The following is a 15,377-nucleotide window of genomic DNA, read 5'->3' as shown; positions in this document are numbered from 1 at the left end:
TGTGTTGACCCAAAAAAAAAGGGACAGTGTGTGAAATAGATTTTCTTTCCTTTCCCACTTTCTTTGACTTCTCCTTTCCTCAAAGTGGTGCGATGGAGCAACGATCCCATCGAATCTTGTCTGGGTTCATGCAAAAGGGCGGGCACGTGAAATCCTTGGGGGCCATGGGATTATAGAAAATGTTTCTTTTGGTTAAAAGTTGCAACTTCATAATATGAATCCAAGAAAAATGCTCGAACTTTTTCAAAGCCGACAGGCGACCGACGTTAGTCCGACCTCGATGGACCCCCGATAGGATTTATAATCGAGATTACGTTATAAATCTTATGCACATCCGCATCTTCTAATGTAAAAAAAAGGATCGAGCTCTCTATTGCTTGCGAACGGAAAGGCTTGATCTATTAATGGGGTCCATTCATGCGTCTTTTATGTATAGTCTTGCATTGATTTCACGAGCAGAATTGATCAAAGAATTCATAAATTAGATAATTTGGATGATTTCGGAAAGGATTGGTCGCTTTGTGTGCGTGCGCGTTAACTCATTACTAGGAACTCATCTACTCGATCTTGTAACGTAGCCTTGAAACTTCTCACATAAAATAAGCGAACACAAGAGGAATGAACGTATGATTATGTCTTCTTGTGGAAGATATCCAATGACAATAGCTGCTTTAACAAACCCCACACTCAAAAAAATCATTCTAGTCTCGGCTTTCCCAGCAACATGATCGTGTCTGAGAAGATAAAGGACGTGGTTGTCGGACTGATGCACCGACTGTGGCAAACAATCGTATCCTGGTTCATGTCTTGTGTGATCAGTTGCTTCCGCCGTTCCACTCTCTCGATTTGGAGTCATAGACAATCCCTTGCGAATGACGGCAAGCAGAACGAAGCTGAATGTATCTGACAATGAATTATCGGAGAAGAAGATGCATAATTGTCAGCAGGTGTCGGTTCCGTCGATCGATTGTCCGAGTGTGGAGGAGGAGGATTAGATCGAAAAGCGACATAATACCTCGGCGTTGTAAAACTTGGGCGGCTCTTTAGCTACACCAAAGAAGTTTGCGGCGTTCTGATGGTCTAATGGATTCACCGGCCGTGTGAAGTCCACATCCGGTCCCTCCGTCGAGCACAGCAAGAAACCAATCACCCCACTGAGCACGGAGAGATTTGGACTCAGTCGAATCACGTTACGACATAAAACCACATGCATTTGCCTTTGTTTCCATTAAGCTGATCCTAACGCACATTTTGCAGTCGAAAACATTTGAAAAAAACGAAGGAAAGACGGTGCTAATCGAATCAAATCACGGTCTAATGATCAACATCTTTTCGTTTATGTGGACAGGGCCGGATACGAGCCGACGACATGTGTTAGCAGCGCATATAATTTGGCAAATTTGACTAAGCGAAACTCATGCAGAGTACAAAAGTATACCTAGGAAATGCAGGAACCGGTGTCCAGGCATAGTTGACGGATCCTTTGAATATATTCCGGAAGGTGTGGATGAGTTGAGGGAGGTTGAGAGAGGGAAACCACAGGCTTTCTGCTTGAATGCACATCACTCCTCCTTCCCTCAAGGTTTTCGCCACCATTTCGAAGAACGGACTCCCGAAAATATCGTGATCCGGCCCTACACAGCGCGCATTTTCGTCTAGAAAGATGTCAAGCACTTCGATTTTTTGATCGGTTTCGTCTATCTTGTCGGCGTAGAAAGAATCTAACATTTCTGCGAAAATATGACAGGGAGAGAGACAGACTTATTGGGTCGAATGCGTCTACTATGATCACGTCGTATGCGCCTCCTTGTGCCGACCTCAAGAATTCACCTCCTGCAACATTTAGCATGTACAATCGAGAGGAAAGATTTACATGACAGCTACAACTTATGGAAGCAAACAGTTCACAGATTCGTCATACCATCCATTACGTGAAGCCTTACTCGGGGGTCGTCATATCCGACCGCGACCTCCGGGAAGAATTCTCGATACACCTATAGACAACGATACACGGTTTCACAGTTCATAAAAATCACAAGTGTGAATTTTCATCCGAAATACTATGCTCAGGCCATGTCAACAACGTGGTACTAAGCGTACGATCCGTATGTCGTTGTAGACGCGACCGGCTTGCGAAAACCGAGCACGAAAGAGAAGGGGCTACTTATCAAGTTATCGCCACTCACATCGATAAGCATCATGTCCATTTCACATATATCTATTTGCGTTACTGAGGAGTGACGGGAGATCTCCCTGAGAATACCTCCATCTCCTCCACCGATGAGCAATACCTGAATGAACAGAGATGATAAGCTATGTCGATCGAGCGTACGATCGAAGGGTCATATAAGTTCTGCACAGATATTAACACATATATGAATCATGTCGTTCTCTCTAAAACTATCGACTTCCCGAGCGATGAACTTATGGGCAGTGAATGATGACCGAGCTAAGCTTTCGTGTGTCATTACTGTGAGTATTTGTGACATCCTTAGGTTAACTCACTCGACGTATTGTTCGTTTGCCGGTCCCATACCCAGCCTCAAGATTTTATCCTTTAGCGTATAGGTGGACACCTTCCGAGGAAGTCACCATCCTGATAGCACTCCCACCAGGTCACGCTTAATTTTGGAGTTCCAAAGCTAAATATTGCCGTTATGTCAAAGGGCGCCTCTGTGAGTTAATTCTAGTTTTCACGTATATATTTCAGCATCACTTTTTTCCTGTTTGGTGCACGGTTTGGTTCATTCCCTCCCTCTTTGCCATTCTATAAGCTTACCAAGAGTCGCTCCCTTGCTGTGGCCCTCTGGCCCCGGCGATCACTCTCCGCTCTCGTTGGATAGGGCCGTTACAATGATAAAAGTCGACGATGGATGTGTCGGGAAGAGATAAACGACAGGAAGAGGGAAGAGACCTTTTGTGGGCTAGGGATGGAGCAGAGAGGGAGGTGAGTAATCATTTCCTGGTAGGCACACTCATCCTTCTCGGTTAGCTGAAGTGCGCCATCAAGGACAAAAACCTTCCCATATGCTGTTGACTGCGCATTCGGAGACAGGCAACATCATCATCATCATCATCATCAGTTCAGATTAGTAAAAAACGAGTCTCCGAGCTAGGGTTTTGCACTCTTACGTACCTCAAGAACCATCATGTGTTGGTACTCAGACTTCCCTTCAAACAACACCCTCTCTATCTTTAGGAAGTGTGCTTGTCCTGCACTACATGCAGATATATGTTGTTAAATTATCCCTTGTGTAATCATTAAAATGAAAGCTACTGTTTCGTTCGGCCCCGGTATAACCTAAGCTACTAAACTATGAACTTTGGTCGAATAGCAAGATCGCGTGTCGGTAACACTCGAACGCCCCATGTGAGCGGAGCCTTACTTGATACATGTGACCGGGATGTGGCTTGCATGTATTTGAAATAAAAGGAAATAAAAAGAAAGAGCGCACGTCGACACATAGCAGTGTGGCGACGTGTTTGTTGGCGATTAAGAGTGACTGATTACCGTGTGCCGAAAGCACACGGATATGAAGATCAAGGCTAAAAAAAGAAAAGAAAAAAGGTTGCAGACAACAATCAGCAAGTACGATTCTGCGGGCTAAAAAGGATTGGGAACATAAGTGAAAAAAACTTTGACAAAAATATTTCCGGTCTCCTCGACTGTTAAATGTTAATCATAGTTAAAAAAGAGAACAAATCCAATGGCATTGGAAAACTAGGAGCTTTTTGAATGACAATCTCACAGCGCAAAAAGCACAACGTGAAACACGCACGTCCACTCTAATAGGCCTCAATGATCGAGAACAGCCTGGAGTCTTTCTTGTTTTGGGTGTCCGAATCGAATCGGAAAATTGAACCGAACTATTGGCACTCCTAATTTTGAGTAATATCTATATTAATGGTGAACAAGAACAAACTGCGTATTTTTTTTTTGTTATACCGAATGTTTTGTTAGCTCGTTACTTTTCGTTGAGCACGAGGATTTTCCTATGCAAAAAATCGAAAACGGTGGATCACTAAGCCCGACTTTTGTCCTTGCTCCATGGATGGTTAGCGTACGATTAATGATATCGGCCTAGGTGGGCGGCAACATGAGAGCGAAAAGGTTTTTTTGTAGTGACAAACAATGTATGTGTTCCTACGAAAAGAAAAGGAACAAACCACGCATTTTGTAATCCAAATAGCTTGATTAAGATTGCCCCAAACAATGTGTTTCCCCTGAGCGGAATGTCGTTCACAAGAAAGGAAGGAGCTCGTGTTGGAGGGAACAAGGCAATACCTGGCCACAAGGGGCTGTACTCGGCAAACCATCCCGGAAACCGGGGATTTCTCAGATCGTCGCCGTGCTCCTCGTCATCTTCCACGGTGGGGTATGCGGTTGCATCGGCAAGAACCCCGTTTTCACGATCCTTTTCTTCGCCGCTGTGCTTACCCTTCTCTCCTTTGGCCATGTTGCTAAAAGATCACGAGACTCCCTCGATCATAGCTCCGGCGGACGACGCTACTTCCTTCTCTTTCCTATCGGTGCATTCTTGGACAACACGTTCGTCCCTGCCGATGGACGCAACCACGGAACCTTACCGGGGAAACTCTTCTCAGGCTCTCCGGGAAGAACCGACGCATGCGATACGGAAAGACGGAGAGCGTGGCCGCCTCGCCATCACCGAAACTAGAGGAGAGGAGGGGATGAGCGAGAGAGAGCCTTGCACAGATTTCTTTATATAGAGGGGGTTGTTTTGTTGTTTTTTTCCTCAGGAAGCTGCTTTTCCCATCATTGTGTATTAGCGAGTACGTTACCAAATGAAGCTCAATGGCCATCGGGGTACACGTAGGGCCTACGCTCTAATCAAATTGATCTTATTCTCCTTAGAACAAACTAGATGAAGACAATGGAAAGAGATAGGCCTCTTTGGAGGGGAAGACCGACAACTACCGTATGAGGTAAAGGGTACACCAAAGTTAGGAGATGCACATGATTTCATCCTTGAATCCCAAGGCATCCTAGAGAGAGAGAGAGTGTGTGTGTTTGTGAATCAAGGAAAGATAGGAAATTCTTGTGTGTGCTTGGTTTACATGCACATCAAAGGCCAATTGATCGGCATTGTCAAATACACGTGTGATGCCCTAGAACGTCACATGCAACACGTGCCCTTTCCGATTAATACTTATCTTATTTATTACGCATGTGGAAGTACAGTCAAACATTAAAAATATCCCTTATAAGAAAATCGCACGAGTTTAGTAAATGTATATATGCCTCTTTATTTATGTTACAGTTTTACAATTTTAGTACATCGTCCAGGTAAAATACAGGATACAAAATTTCTAGGAAAGGTCAGGGTCATCTAATCTCCAGCACTACTACTATGCCCATAAAAACTGTTTGTGCAAAAGTCAAGCTCGGCATTATGGGTCGACAACCTCACCCATCGATGTGTCATCGTCACCGTCAAAATCCCTTAATGGACCAATCAACTTACCGTCGATGTTCAAGTACCAAGCGACAAAATGATAGGAAGTCCACTCCATAAAACCCAGCTCGATCTGTAAGATAAGAACTACACTTAGTATATGCTATCTCTCATTTGGGTACAAGCACACTTTCATGAACACACTCGTAATACATGGGAGCTCCATAAAGCATTGCGAGTGGATGATCCATCCTACAAGTCTAAAAAATAATGAAGTGAGCTGAAGCCCAGCAAATGAAATCCCTTAGTCTAAGCCAGGAAACCACCTTATCATAAACAGGCATGCATGATGAGCACATGAGTAATTGTCTTACCTTAACTAATATGTTATGCAAAAGTGATCTAATGACAACATGCTCAACATTATTTCATTTATGTGCATGCTGATGGCATAATATGTTTTGAGGCAACGTGACCACCAATTAATTCTGTCATTGACATGAGTGCATAGATGCATTTATATATACACATAAACATGCATCGAGTATTTTTACTTCCCCTCGTGAACACTCCCGGAACATCTCGACACATGGAGCATCCCCGACTCCCAAGGCATCCCCGAACATTTCCCGGAGTGTCTTGACACACGAGACATCGTTATTAATTTATGGATGATGCAAACATATTATTCTCATGAAATCTATGATAAAAATTAATTACGTGCATATCAACACATTATACCTTTCTTCTTCCTTATTATGTAAACAACAATACAATAAATGCTTTAGTCAAGTAACCGAGTAATAACCGACACATATTCTTAGTAAATGGTAACAAGCGAATACCATCAGTACATGAGATAAGTGATAACAAGCGAATATCATTAGTAACGTGATAACAAGTGAATATCATTAGTTCGTGATAATAAATGAATATCTAACAAGTGAATACCATCAATACGTAATAACAAATAAATATCATCAGTACGCGAGTATTCTTGACAAGTGTCAAGATTATGAAAATAATATTTTCAAGACTAATTTGGTCATTTTCACATACAACATGCTACCACAACTCGAGGAAATCAACCAAATACATCCTAACACATACGAACTCATAAATACTAGTTGAATTATCACAACTTTTCAACATACCACTAGCGCAACTTGCTCACATTTACCATCGAACTTAACTAAAACTAAAATTAACAAACACCAACCTACCAATTCAAGAGTACTAATTAGATTTACCTAAATAACCCTTAGAGTTTTCACTTACCTTGAATGAAATTTGAATAATAAAAACCTTTAACCACATTGTAACCCTTGAAAGATGGAACTTTGGTTTTTCAATCCAAGGATTGGAAAGTGGGAATGGGAGATGAAAGATTCCTTTGAAGTTTGAAGATGTAAAAATATTTGTACGGGTAAGGTAAAAGGAAATTAAAGAGAAAATAAGTAACCAAGATAAAAGTGATGACTTGGATGCTAACATGCTAGGTGTAAAGTTAGGGTTTACATGTGGCATGTTTACAAAGTTCCATCTATGATGTAAGAGGGGATGACTCATATTAGAAGTAATCATGGCTTAGTCTTTTGATGTCAAAAGTAGCATAAGTGTCTCAATTTAAAAGAGGCAAATTGCCTAACATGCAACTCTTAAAAGGACAAGTGGTTAATAGGTGGCTTAACGTGGATGGTAAGAAATTGATCATGGTAAGAAAAAGTCCTTCACGTGAGTGGTTTCTAACAATATAAATGAGTCACTATTTATATTATTTAAGGCTTAAGATGAATAATGTAACTCATGACATCTTGAATCTGCTAAAATTATGGGTAAATAATGTCTAATGGTAGGAAAATCTCGATTTAGTAAATTCAAAATTCGATAATCATTGAATAAAAAAAAAAGAAGTGTTAAAATGTATGTATGGCATTGACTTTAGTTTAGACAACATATAATTCCTCGAAAGCTTTCGGTATCGCTAAAGGGATGTAGAACGACTGAATCACAAACTGAAAAAAAAAAAAATCACAAAATTACACATGTGAAACCGAAATATGTACATACCTGTGGGTGACGACTTAGTTTAACATTAGAACAATTCGATATGCAAAGGGTCAAAAGTGAATCATACCTCTAGTGAATTAGGTTAAGATGTCACAAAAATCGTTGAAATGAAATTAAAAAAGGAAAAATCTAGGATTGGTCCATGAAAATAGAAAACAGATGGGGAAAATCTCAAAAAATGTCCCGCAATGTCTTCATTTTCTCAAAAAAGGGTCCGAAGTTGATCTTATTTTAAAAAAAGGGCATGAAGTGCCCTTATTGCCTCAAATAAGGGCATGGAGTGAATATTATTTTAAATAAAGGCATGAAGTATCTTATAAATCTAAAAAAAATAGCATGACTCACTAGTTAGTAGGGGTATTTTGATCATTTAGTACTTTATTATTTTATTATTTGTTTTTTCCTTTTTTCAAAAGTTAAAAAAAAAACTAAAAGTGAAAAAAATAAGAAACACAGGCGGGAGGCTTCTGCAGCCCTCCCACATGTATTTTTTCCTATTTTATTTTTTTTAATTTAACTAAAAATTAGGTTAAAATTATAGTTTGACGAAAATACCCTCGATTGACTGGTACATTTAGCTGGTCGGCGAAGTGAGGCTCTTATTTGAAATAGTTATGGCCATTTGAGGCCCTTATTTAAGACAATGATGCAATTTCGGACTCTTATTTGAAATAAAAATTACTTCAGGCTTTTATTTGATAAAATAAGAGAACTTGGGATTTTGTTTGAAAATTTCCCAAATATATGAGATGAGTGGGCTCAGAGTGGGTTCGGGCATGAGGCCCGACAAAGGCCCAAAAGAGGCCTCGTGGGCCCAAATTAACCAGTACGACTCCCATTCAATCTTCTCTCTTCTTCCTCATCCATTTTCGCGCGCTCCTGCAACACCTCCGGCTCTGCGCAAATCTCTCTCTCTCTCTCTCTCTCTCTCTCTCTCTCTCTTGTGACACCGCCTTCTTCTCCAACCGATATACCAACAGTCTCCCTCATCGCCATGGGAGAAGACCATGCATCGCCGCCACGTCCACTTCTCGGCCGCCTCGTCCCGGTTCCCTCGCCAATTCCCCAAGTCCTTCTCGCTCCGCCGCAAGATCCCCTGGTGGTACCAGACCCTGGACCCCGGGAGCGAGTTCGTCGCGCGATGGAACCACGTCTTCCTCGTCTCCTGCCTCATCGCCCTCTTCATCGACCCGCTCTACTTCTTCGTCCCCCTCGTCGGCGGCCCCGCCTGCGTCAAGATCGACTTCGGCTTCGGCGCGATCATCACCTTCCTCCGCACCATCGCTGACTTGTTCTACCTGATGCACATGGTTCTGAAGTTCAGGACCGCGTTCATCGCTCCGAACTCCCGGGTCTTCGGGAGGGGCGAGCTGGTCATGGACGCCAGGGAGATCGCGATTCGGTACTTGAGGACGGATTTCGTCATCGATCTCGCCGCGACGCTTCCTCTTCCCCAGGTCAGCGTGATTTTAAACGGAATTTTCTGTTTGAATCGTTTGCGTTGGGAAGAGTGCTCACCTAGGGGGTGATATGTTCGACAGAAGTTCATTAGTTCGTCGTTGGAGTCGTTTTTTCAAGTTCTATTTCAGTAGTTACATGTCTGAAGGTTTCGCAAATGAAGAATGGTTGAAATGTACTGTTGCAATTCAGATTAAGCTTATGAGAAAATGAAGTAACAGGTCGCGGGAGTATGGCTACAAAATGCGGATTGAGGTGGGATCTTGAAAGAATTACGAATGAAGTTCTCTTCAGCAGAGTGTTTTCGCTTGGCTCAATGGGAAAGAAGAGGTGTTGTAACTAGGGCTTTACATAGCATGAAGATGAACATACACCTGTGTCAGTGTCAGTAAGTATGGAACTAAAATATTCACAAAGTTTACGCTATTACTTGGAGACGGAAGTTGTGTTTTGATATCGCATGACTTAAACCTGACTTTGAACTTGATTATTTCAAAAGCTTAAGGAATGTTAGCCAGTAGTTTGAAGCGTGTCTTCGTATCTAGACTGTTCATTCGGATATTCTTGTCTCACCTCTGACTTGCCATACACCTGACTCTTTGTAGATTGGATGGTTATATCGCTTTTGCTCAATGACATGTCTTTCTACTTCTGTAGACTCGGATCTTCCTTTGTAATTTCAAATTAACATGTTTGTCTGCTGAAATTCTGCTTAACTGCCACCTTACACAATTCTCAGGACAGGCAAACGATGTGTTTTCTGTAATATGTCTATGTACGGCCATTGATGTTTTTCCCTTTGGCAGATATTTATTTGGTTCATTATCCCAGCAATACAAAATCCTACAGCTGTTCATGCCAACCACACGATCTCTCTTATTGTTCTCGTTCAATATTTTCCTCGATTTTTCCTCATTTTCCCGCTGCATAGACGGATTGTGAAAACAACTGGGGTGATAGCCAAGACTGCCTGGACAGGGGCAGCATACAATCTCGTTCTCTGCACACTAGCTAGTCATGTAAGCATCTTTTTACTACTTTGTGTTATGTTGCTGCAGAAGTGGATGCGTGCATATTTTTATTGCTTTTAAATTTTGTCATGTAAGCGCAGTTTTGGTCATAGTTGTCCCACTCTCTGGTACAGGTTATAGGATCAGTATGGTATTTATGGTCCATTCAGAGGCTGAATTCATGCTGGAGGATAGAATGTGAGAAGGAAATGAACAACACCCATTCTCCACCTTGTAAACAGCGGTTTTTTGATTGTACCACCTTAGATGACCCTCAACGCAAGTTGTGGTTGAATTCCACTCGGGTGTTGGCCAATTGTGATGCTTTCAAAGATGACTTCCATCTTCAGTTTGGAATATTTGCTAGTGCTTTCACAAATGAAGTAGCTTCGGCAGATTTTATCGAGAAATACTTCTACTGTCTCTGGTGGGGTTTGCGGAACTTGAGGTATGCAGTCACTAATTTTGCTTTACAAAATTCACGTAATTGGGTGGCTAGATGTGACTTATGAGTCGACCATCCATAAACAGATTATTGCTGTGCTGCTGAGCTCATGGGATGATTTCGTTTTAGCTTTTGGGGTGCAATGTGCTTGGTTATGTCAATGCAGTTTGAGTATGCTCATCAGCCAAGTGAATTTTATATAGGTTTTGTTGGCCAACAATATAATATATGTTTGAATGACATGGATGCAATTTACTTTTACAGTGCATTTCAGAGGAAGGTTTTCTTGACTCAAAATGAGACCTCATCTGAATATTCTCTCCCAGTGCACAACTATTGTTCTGACGGTTAATTAAATCTCTGTGTGTGTGTGTGTACACACACGTGTCTAGGATTTGAGGGAACGTTTATATGCTGGACATTGTATTGCAGTCTTTCTTGTTAATTTTTGGCCTATGGAGTTTGGTAGTCCCAGTCTTTACAAATGCGGTATAGGTGATGTGCCAGGTCCTTTCTTGTACTCATAGTGTTTTTCTCACTGGCAGTTCATATGGGCAGAGTTTGATGACTACCACTCTTAGTGGTGAAAATTTATTCTCCATATTTATCTGCATTGCGGGTTTGATTTTCTTCTCGCATTTCATCGGAAACATGCAGGTTTGTGCCTTTCTTGTATTTGTTATGTATTTCGTTTGTAATGTGATGGTCAAAGCTGCTTAACCTGTACTGTGCCACGGACTGAGTTCCAGTGCATCAGTTTTTAGTTTTTAAATCAGTTGGGCCACTTTCATTGTGGTGCCAACATAGCAGAAACACTGATTTTTTATCTTTTCTGCCTTTCAAGTCTCTTGCTTCTTTCGACCCAAAAAAAAGTCTCTTGCTTCTTGGGTTTGGCATCTCTGGAGTCATAGACTTAGCAATCAGTACATGGCGACATATCCTTAAGCAGATGAGCTGTCATGCAGGTGCAAACTATAGATTATAGCCTTTTTCATTAGCTTTCCTTTCTAATGAAAATAACTATGGTTAAGCATATTCGTCTTTGGTACTTCTAGAGCTGAGAAGTCCCAGATATAAATGTAGATACTAATTGAAAGGAGGGAGTATTTATAGGAGTGTTTTCCCAGTTCATTGTCTTGCTTATTAACGGCTAATGTTGAATCAGGTTTTCCAATATCATATGATAGAATATCTTGTATGTAAAGATATGTTATCATTTTTCTTGCTGCAGTGCTGTGCTCTTGTGGAGTTTTATCTTTAGCTGTTTAAAACTTGTGACACCAATTATTTATAAAAGCTCCAGAGAGTTGTGGAAGCTTTGTAGCCCAGTGAGGGAAGCATGGTGTTTAACCAGTAACTTAATGGTCACCGTCATTTTCCTGACAGTCTCATTGGCATGTATGAATTAGTGTTGAGATTTGCCCGCTGCTTACAGTAGTCTCTTTCTTGAAAAATTTTTTTTTCTAAAGACATATTTGCAATCTTCAACGGTAAGACTTGAAGAATGGAGAATTAAACGGAGAGATACAGAGGAGTGGATGCGGCATCGTCAACTGCCTCCAGAATTGCAAGAACGTGTCCGCCGGTTTGTTCAGTACAAATGGCTTGCCACTAGAGGTGTCAACGAGGAAACCATTTTACAATCCTTACCTCTTGATCTTCGACGCCAAATTCAAAGGCATCTTTGTCTAGCCCTTGTTCGCCGGGTAATATATCTCAGTCATTTCATTTAACATTTGAAAGCATAAGTTATTTGAGGAAAAATATTTTAAGAGTCAGTGTTTTATCATGGTTTGCCAGAACTTCTATCATACTGCTGGAATGTTTTGTATTTTACCACCAAGTCCAGTACATTAACTTTATGCAAATGATATCTAGAGTAGCATCTTATAGGTAACACATATAGATGGCAAGTTATTCCTGTTTTTCCTTTCCAGCCAAGTACATACAAAGGTTTAATTGTAGTGTAGTTAAAGCATACAGCTATTTGAAAATTGAAACACAGTAAGACTAAGGGTTGCCGTCTTCTTGGTGATGAGGCAGTACCTGAAGGCACTGTTCTCAAAAAGAAAAGTATAGCTTTCTGCTTTCTGAATTCTGATTTGGATGTGCTACGGGAAAATTGACTGTTGGGAATTGCATCCTCATTTGCTTCTGGAGGACCTTCATGATGGGATCAGCTACCTTTAGTGAATTCAAGACGGTTGCCTGTTCATAATACTGTTCAACGTAGTTTAACATATATGTTGGAGAATAAGTGATCTGGTTCTCTACTTCCAACAAAAGCAGGAGCATTAGGATCTAGATTTTGTTTAACGGAAACAATTTGGTGCTTGGAGTAATTTATCCATTCTCATCCTTCTGAAGACATAAACCAACTTGAGCAAATCTGAATTGTTTTATTTTCCTATCTAGGTCCCTTTCTTTGCACAAATGGATCATCAGCTCTTAGATGCTATATGTGAACGCCTAGTCTCATCCTTGCATACTAAGGACACATTCATCGTCCGAGAGGGCGATCCGGTGAATGAGATGCTTTTCATCATAAGGGGCGAAGTAGAGAGCAGCACCACAGACGGTGGGAGAGTAGGGTTCTTCAACTCAATCACCCTTGGAGCTGGTGACTTTTGTGGTGAGGAACTGCTCACTTGGGCATTGGTGCCTACTTCGAACCTCAACCTACCATCCTCAACTCGAACAGTTAAAACCCTCACTGAAGTGGAGGCATTTGCGCTGAGAGCCGAGGACCTGAAGTTTGTCTCTACCCAATTTAAGCGCCTCCACAGCAAGAAACTCCAACATGCTTTCAGGTATCCATATTTTTTCTGTGAGATATTCGACTGGAGAAATGAGTCACTTGCTTCGAAGATGTACAAACTTTTCCACGTTCTTGCGTGTTCCAAAAAATTTAAACTGAGATTGATTGTGATGTAAAAACGCTTTCAGGTATTACTCCCACCAGTGGAGGACCTGGGGGGCGTGCTATATCCAAGTCGCTTGGAGAAGATTCAAGAAGAGAAAGCTAGCGATGGAGTTGGCCAGATACGAGGACGCCTATTACATGAATGGAGCGGACAATGAGAGTGAGTATGGACACGAGAGCTCTGATGGCGACGAGGAGTTAAGTCAGTTGACTGACAATGTGGCCGGCACTCAACACCTTGGAGCTACAATACTGGCTTCCAAATTCGCTGCCAACACGAAAAGAGGGGCCAACCAGAAGGTCACTATACTGGATCCTCAAGAACTGAAGATGCCCAAACTGTTTAAACCCGACGAGCCTGATTTTTCCAGAGACCTCGGAGAGAGTTAACTTTGTATTGCCTACTATCATCACACAACAGCCGTAATTGCACCACCTTGCCTGGTCCTCGCCCTCCACAAGCGGCCAATTCGCGGTACTATAGATCAGGCAAAACCAGTTTGCTCAAGTTACCGATTTCAGCTTGTCCTTCCTTACTTGATCCTTAAAAGAGTTGACTCAAAACGTGTATATGTTATCTTAACCACTGGCGTTTAAAGTTCTTCAGATTTGGAAAAGGATCACTAAACATGCTTGATATCGCTAACTATGAATATTTCTATGGCTACGTTACCGTTGCCTAATGCATGGGACGCTCTCCTAAAGTCACTGGAATTGGCTTTTGATAAGGACGTACGATCCAATTCCTCTAGTTCCACCGTTCAAATCGGTTATTATTTGCTATTTATGACGGGGCATTTGACCTCGCTCGCTTAAATTAATCCCTACGATCCATACAAACCATCGCATCCATGTGCACCGATTAAACTCCGCTCATAGGGTGGCGGCGGGCACGCCAAGGTGAGACATTGTAACAGAAAATGCGTCGCATCCAAAAGAAACACTTAATTACTCAACTAAAAGAGTCAACAATCATATGCTTATTTGTTGTGCAAGTCAATAGTTTTCTCACGATTTCCACCAGGTTCTACTAGATCGAGATGGACGAGTATTTAGCCACACGATTAAACTTCCGCAGACATGTTCCCCGTTAAAACAGTAATGTGCTGATACACACTTTTGTCCGAAATGCAATGCCTCCCGCTTAATGAGCAAATTATACAATCTAAACAACGATCAAAACAATCGAGAAGGTCTCTTTCCCAATTTCGCCATCTCAACATGGACCCTCCCTCCCGCTTCAAGTCCCTAAAGATGGGGCTTGCTCAGTGCTTGTGCTTCTCCTCGAAAAGGGCTCATCCCGATTTCTAACCACCAAAAACTCGAAAGCAAAAGGTGGTATAATACTCAGTTCGAGCATCTTCCTCGCCTCGCCCGATTTCCATGCTCTTCAAGTCTACTGTCTTCCTCCTCCTCTTCTACTTCATTGCCTTTTCTTTTTACAGGACAAACAATATTTTAGTTTCTCAACATTTTGACTTTGTTCCTCCACAGACCCCGGCTCGTTCTATCAGCAGGGCCGGCGTCTTTGAACTACACCCGTTGTGTCGTCCGAATTCATCCCCTCGATCCGATCAAATAAACGGCTATTCGTTCCGTCGATACGGAGGAACATAAAAAGTGGAAGAAAGGGGATAAATCGAGATTCTTACGTCGATCGACATGGCGATATGAACTAGGTGCCAACTTTTTGTAGGTGGTGACCGTGCCATGACTAAGTTATGAATGGGATTCGCTCGTGTTATGGACCTTCACAAGTTGTTTTTGACTTGTATAGGAAGGAGACCAGACCACTGGTTGCATGAGCAGCAATTTTGCTAATTACTACCATACCTCCGTGCCCCTCCCCGATCTTCACTTGTCGTTTTGTCCGCGTCCGTGCGTGGATTTTCACAGAGATGAAGTGCTGGGTAGTTTTGAATTGTGGATGATGTCGCTCGACATTCTTGTTGTTCGATTGGAAAACGTAATTTAGTGTGCTTTCTTGCGAGGAAGCGATAGTCTCCGTCTCTCTCGCCCGCCACCTTTCGAAGCCACGATACACTAAACGCCAC

The 15,377-nt window shown here is 41.9% G+C and overlaps 2 protein-coding genes across 2 annotated transcripts; one reads left to right on the top strand and one right to left on the bottom strand.

The window, feature by feature from the left end:
* Positions 1-723: 723 nt before the first annotated feature.
* LOC115741604 (spermidine synthase 1-like) lies at positions 724-4,457 on the bottom strand. The gene is made up of 9 exons (XM_030675591.2): positions 4,286-4,457; positions 3,137-3,213; positions 2,915-3,037; positions 2,187-2,291; positions 1,922-1,994; positions 1,762-1,833; positions 1,439-1,634; positions 1,016-1,154; positions 724-903 (listed from the first exon to the last, which is right to left on the bottom strand). The coding sequence occupies exons 1-9, from the start codon at positions 4,455-4,457 to the stop codon at positions 853-855; spliced, it is 1,008 nt and encodes a 335-aa protein (XP_030531451.1). The 3' UTR covers positions 724-852.
* Positions 4,458-8,371: 3,914 nt separating this feature from the next.
* On the top strand, positions 8,372-13,934 carry LOC115741398 (probable cyclic nucleotide-gated ion channel 16). Its single transcript, XM_030675264.2, has 7 exons — positions 8,372-8,944; positions 9,752-9,964; positions 10,090-10,403; positions 10,946-11,057; positions 11,870-12,106; positions 12,816-13,210; positions 13,347-13,934. Exons 1-7 carry the CDS (start codon positions 8,495-8,497, stop codon positions 13,711-13,713), a joined length of 2,088 nt encoding a protein of 695 aa, XP_030531124.2. The 5' UTR covers positions 8,372-8,494; the 3' UTR covers positions 13,714-13,934.
* Positions 13,935-15,377: the final 1,443 nt, after the last annotated feature.

The sequence above is a fragment of the Rhodamnia argentea genome, chromosome 6 (assembly GCF_020921035.1).
Source record: "Rhodamnia argentea isolate NSW1041297 chromosome 6, ASM2092103v1, whole genome shotgun sequence".
NCBI classification, from domain to species: Eukaryota; Viridiplantae; Streptophyta; class Magnoliopsida; order Myrtales; family Myrtaceae; genus Rhodamnia; species Rhodamnia argentea.
Note: the sequence above shows the minus strand (reverse complement) of the source record. Positions and strands in the feature narration are given on the sequence as shown.

What these genes read in the sequence shown, in the direction of transcription:
- LOC115741604 (XM_030675591.2), bottom strand. Translation starts at nt 4,457, where the DNA reads ATGGCCAAAGGAGAGAAGGGTAAGCACAGCGGCGAAGAAAAGGATCGT. An exon ending in CCATCCCTAGCCCACAAAAG is followed by an intron (nt 2,292 to 2,914) that starts GTCTCTTCCCTC and finishes CTGTTCATTCAG; the next exon opens with GTATTGCTCATCGGTGGAGG. An exon ending in CCGGTTCCTGCATTTCCTAG is followed by an intron (nt 1,155 to 1,438) that starts GTATACTTTTGT and finishes CTCCGTGCTCAG; the next exon opens with TGGGGTGATTGGTTTCTTGC.
- LOC115741398 (XM_030675264.2), top strand. Translation starts at nt 8,495, where the DNA reads ATGCATCGCCGCCACGTCCACTTCTCGGCCGCCTCGTCCCGGTTCCCT. An exon ending in TGGGGTTTGCGGAACTTGAG is followed by an intron (nt 10,404 to 10,945) that starts GTATGCAGTCAC and finishes TCTCACTGGCAG; the next exon opens with TTCATATGGGCAGAGTTTGA. An exon ending in GTCTAGCCCTTGTTCGCCGG is followed by an intron (nt 12,107 to 12,815) that starts GTAATATATCTC and finishes TTTCCTATCTAG; the next exon opens with GTCCCTTTCTTTGCACAAAT.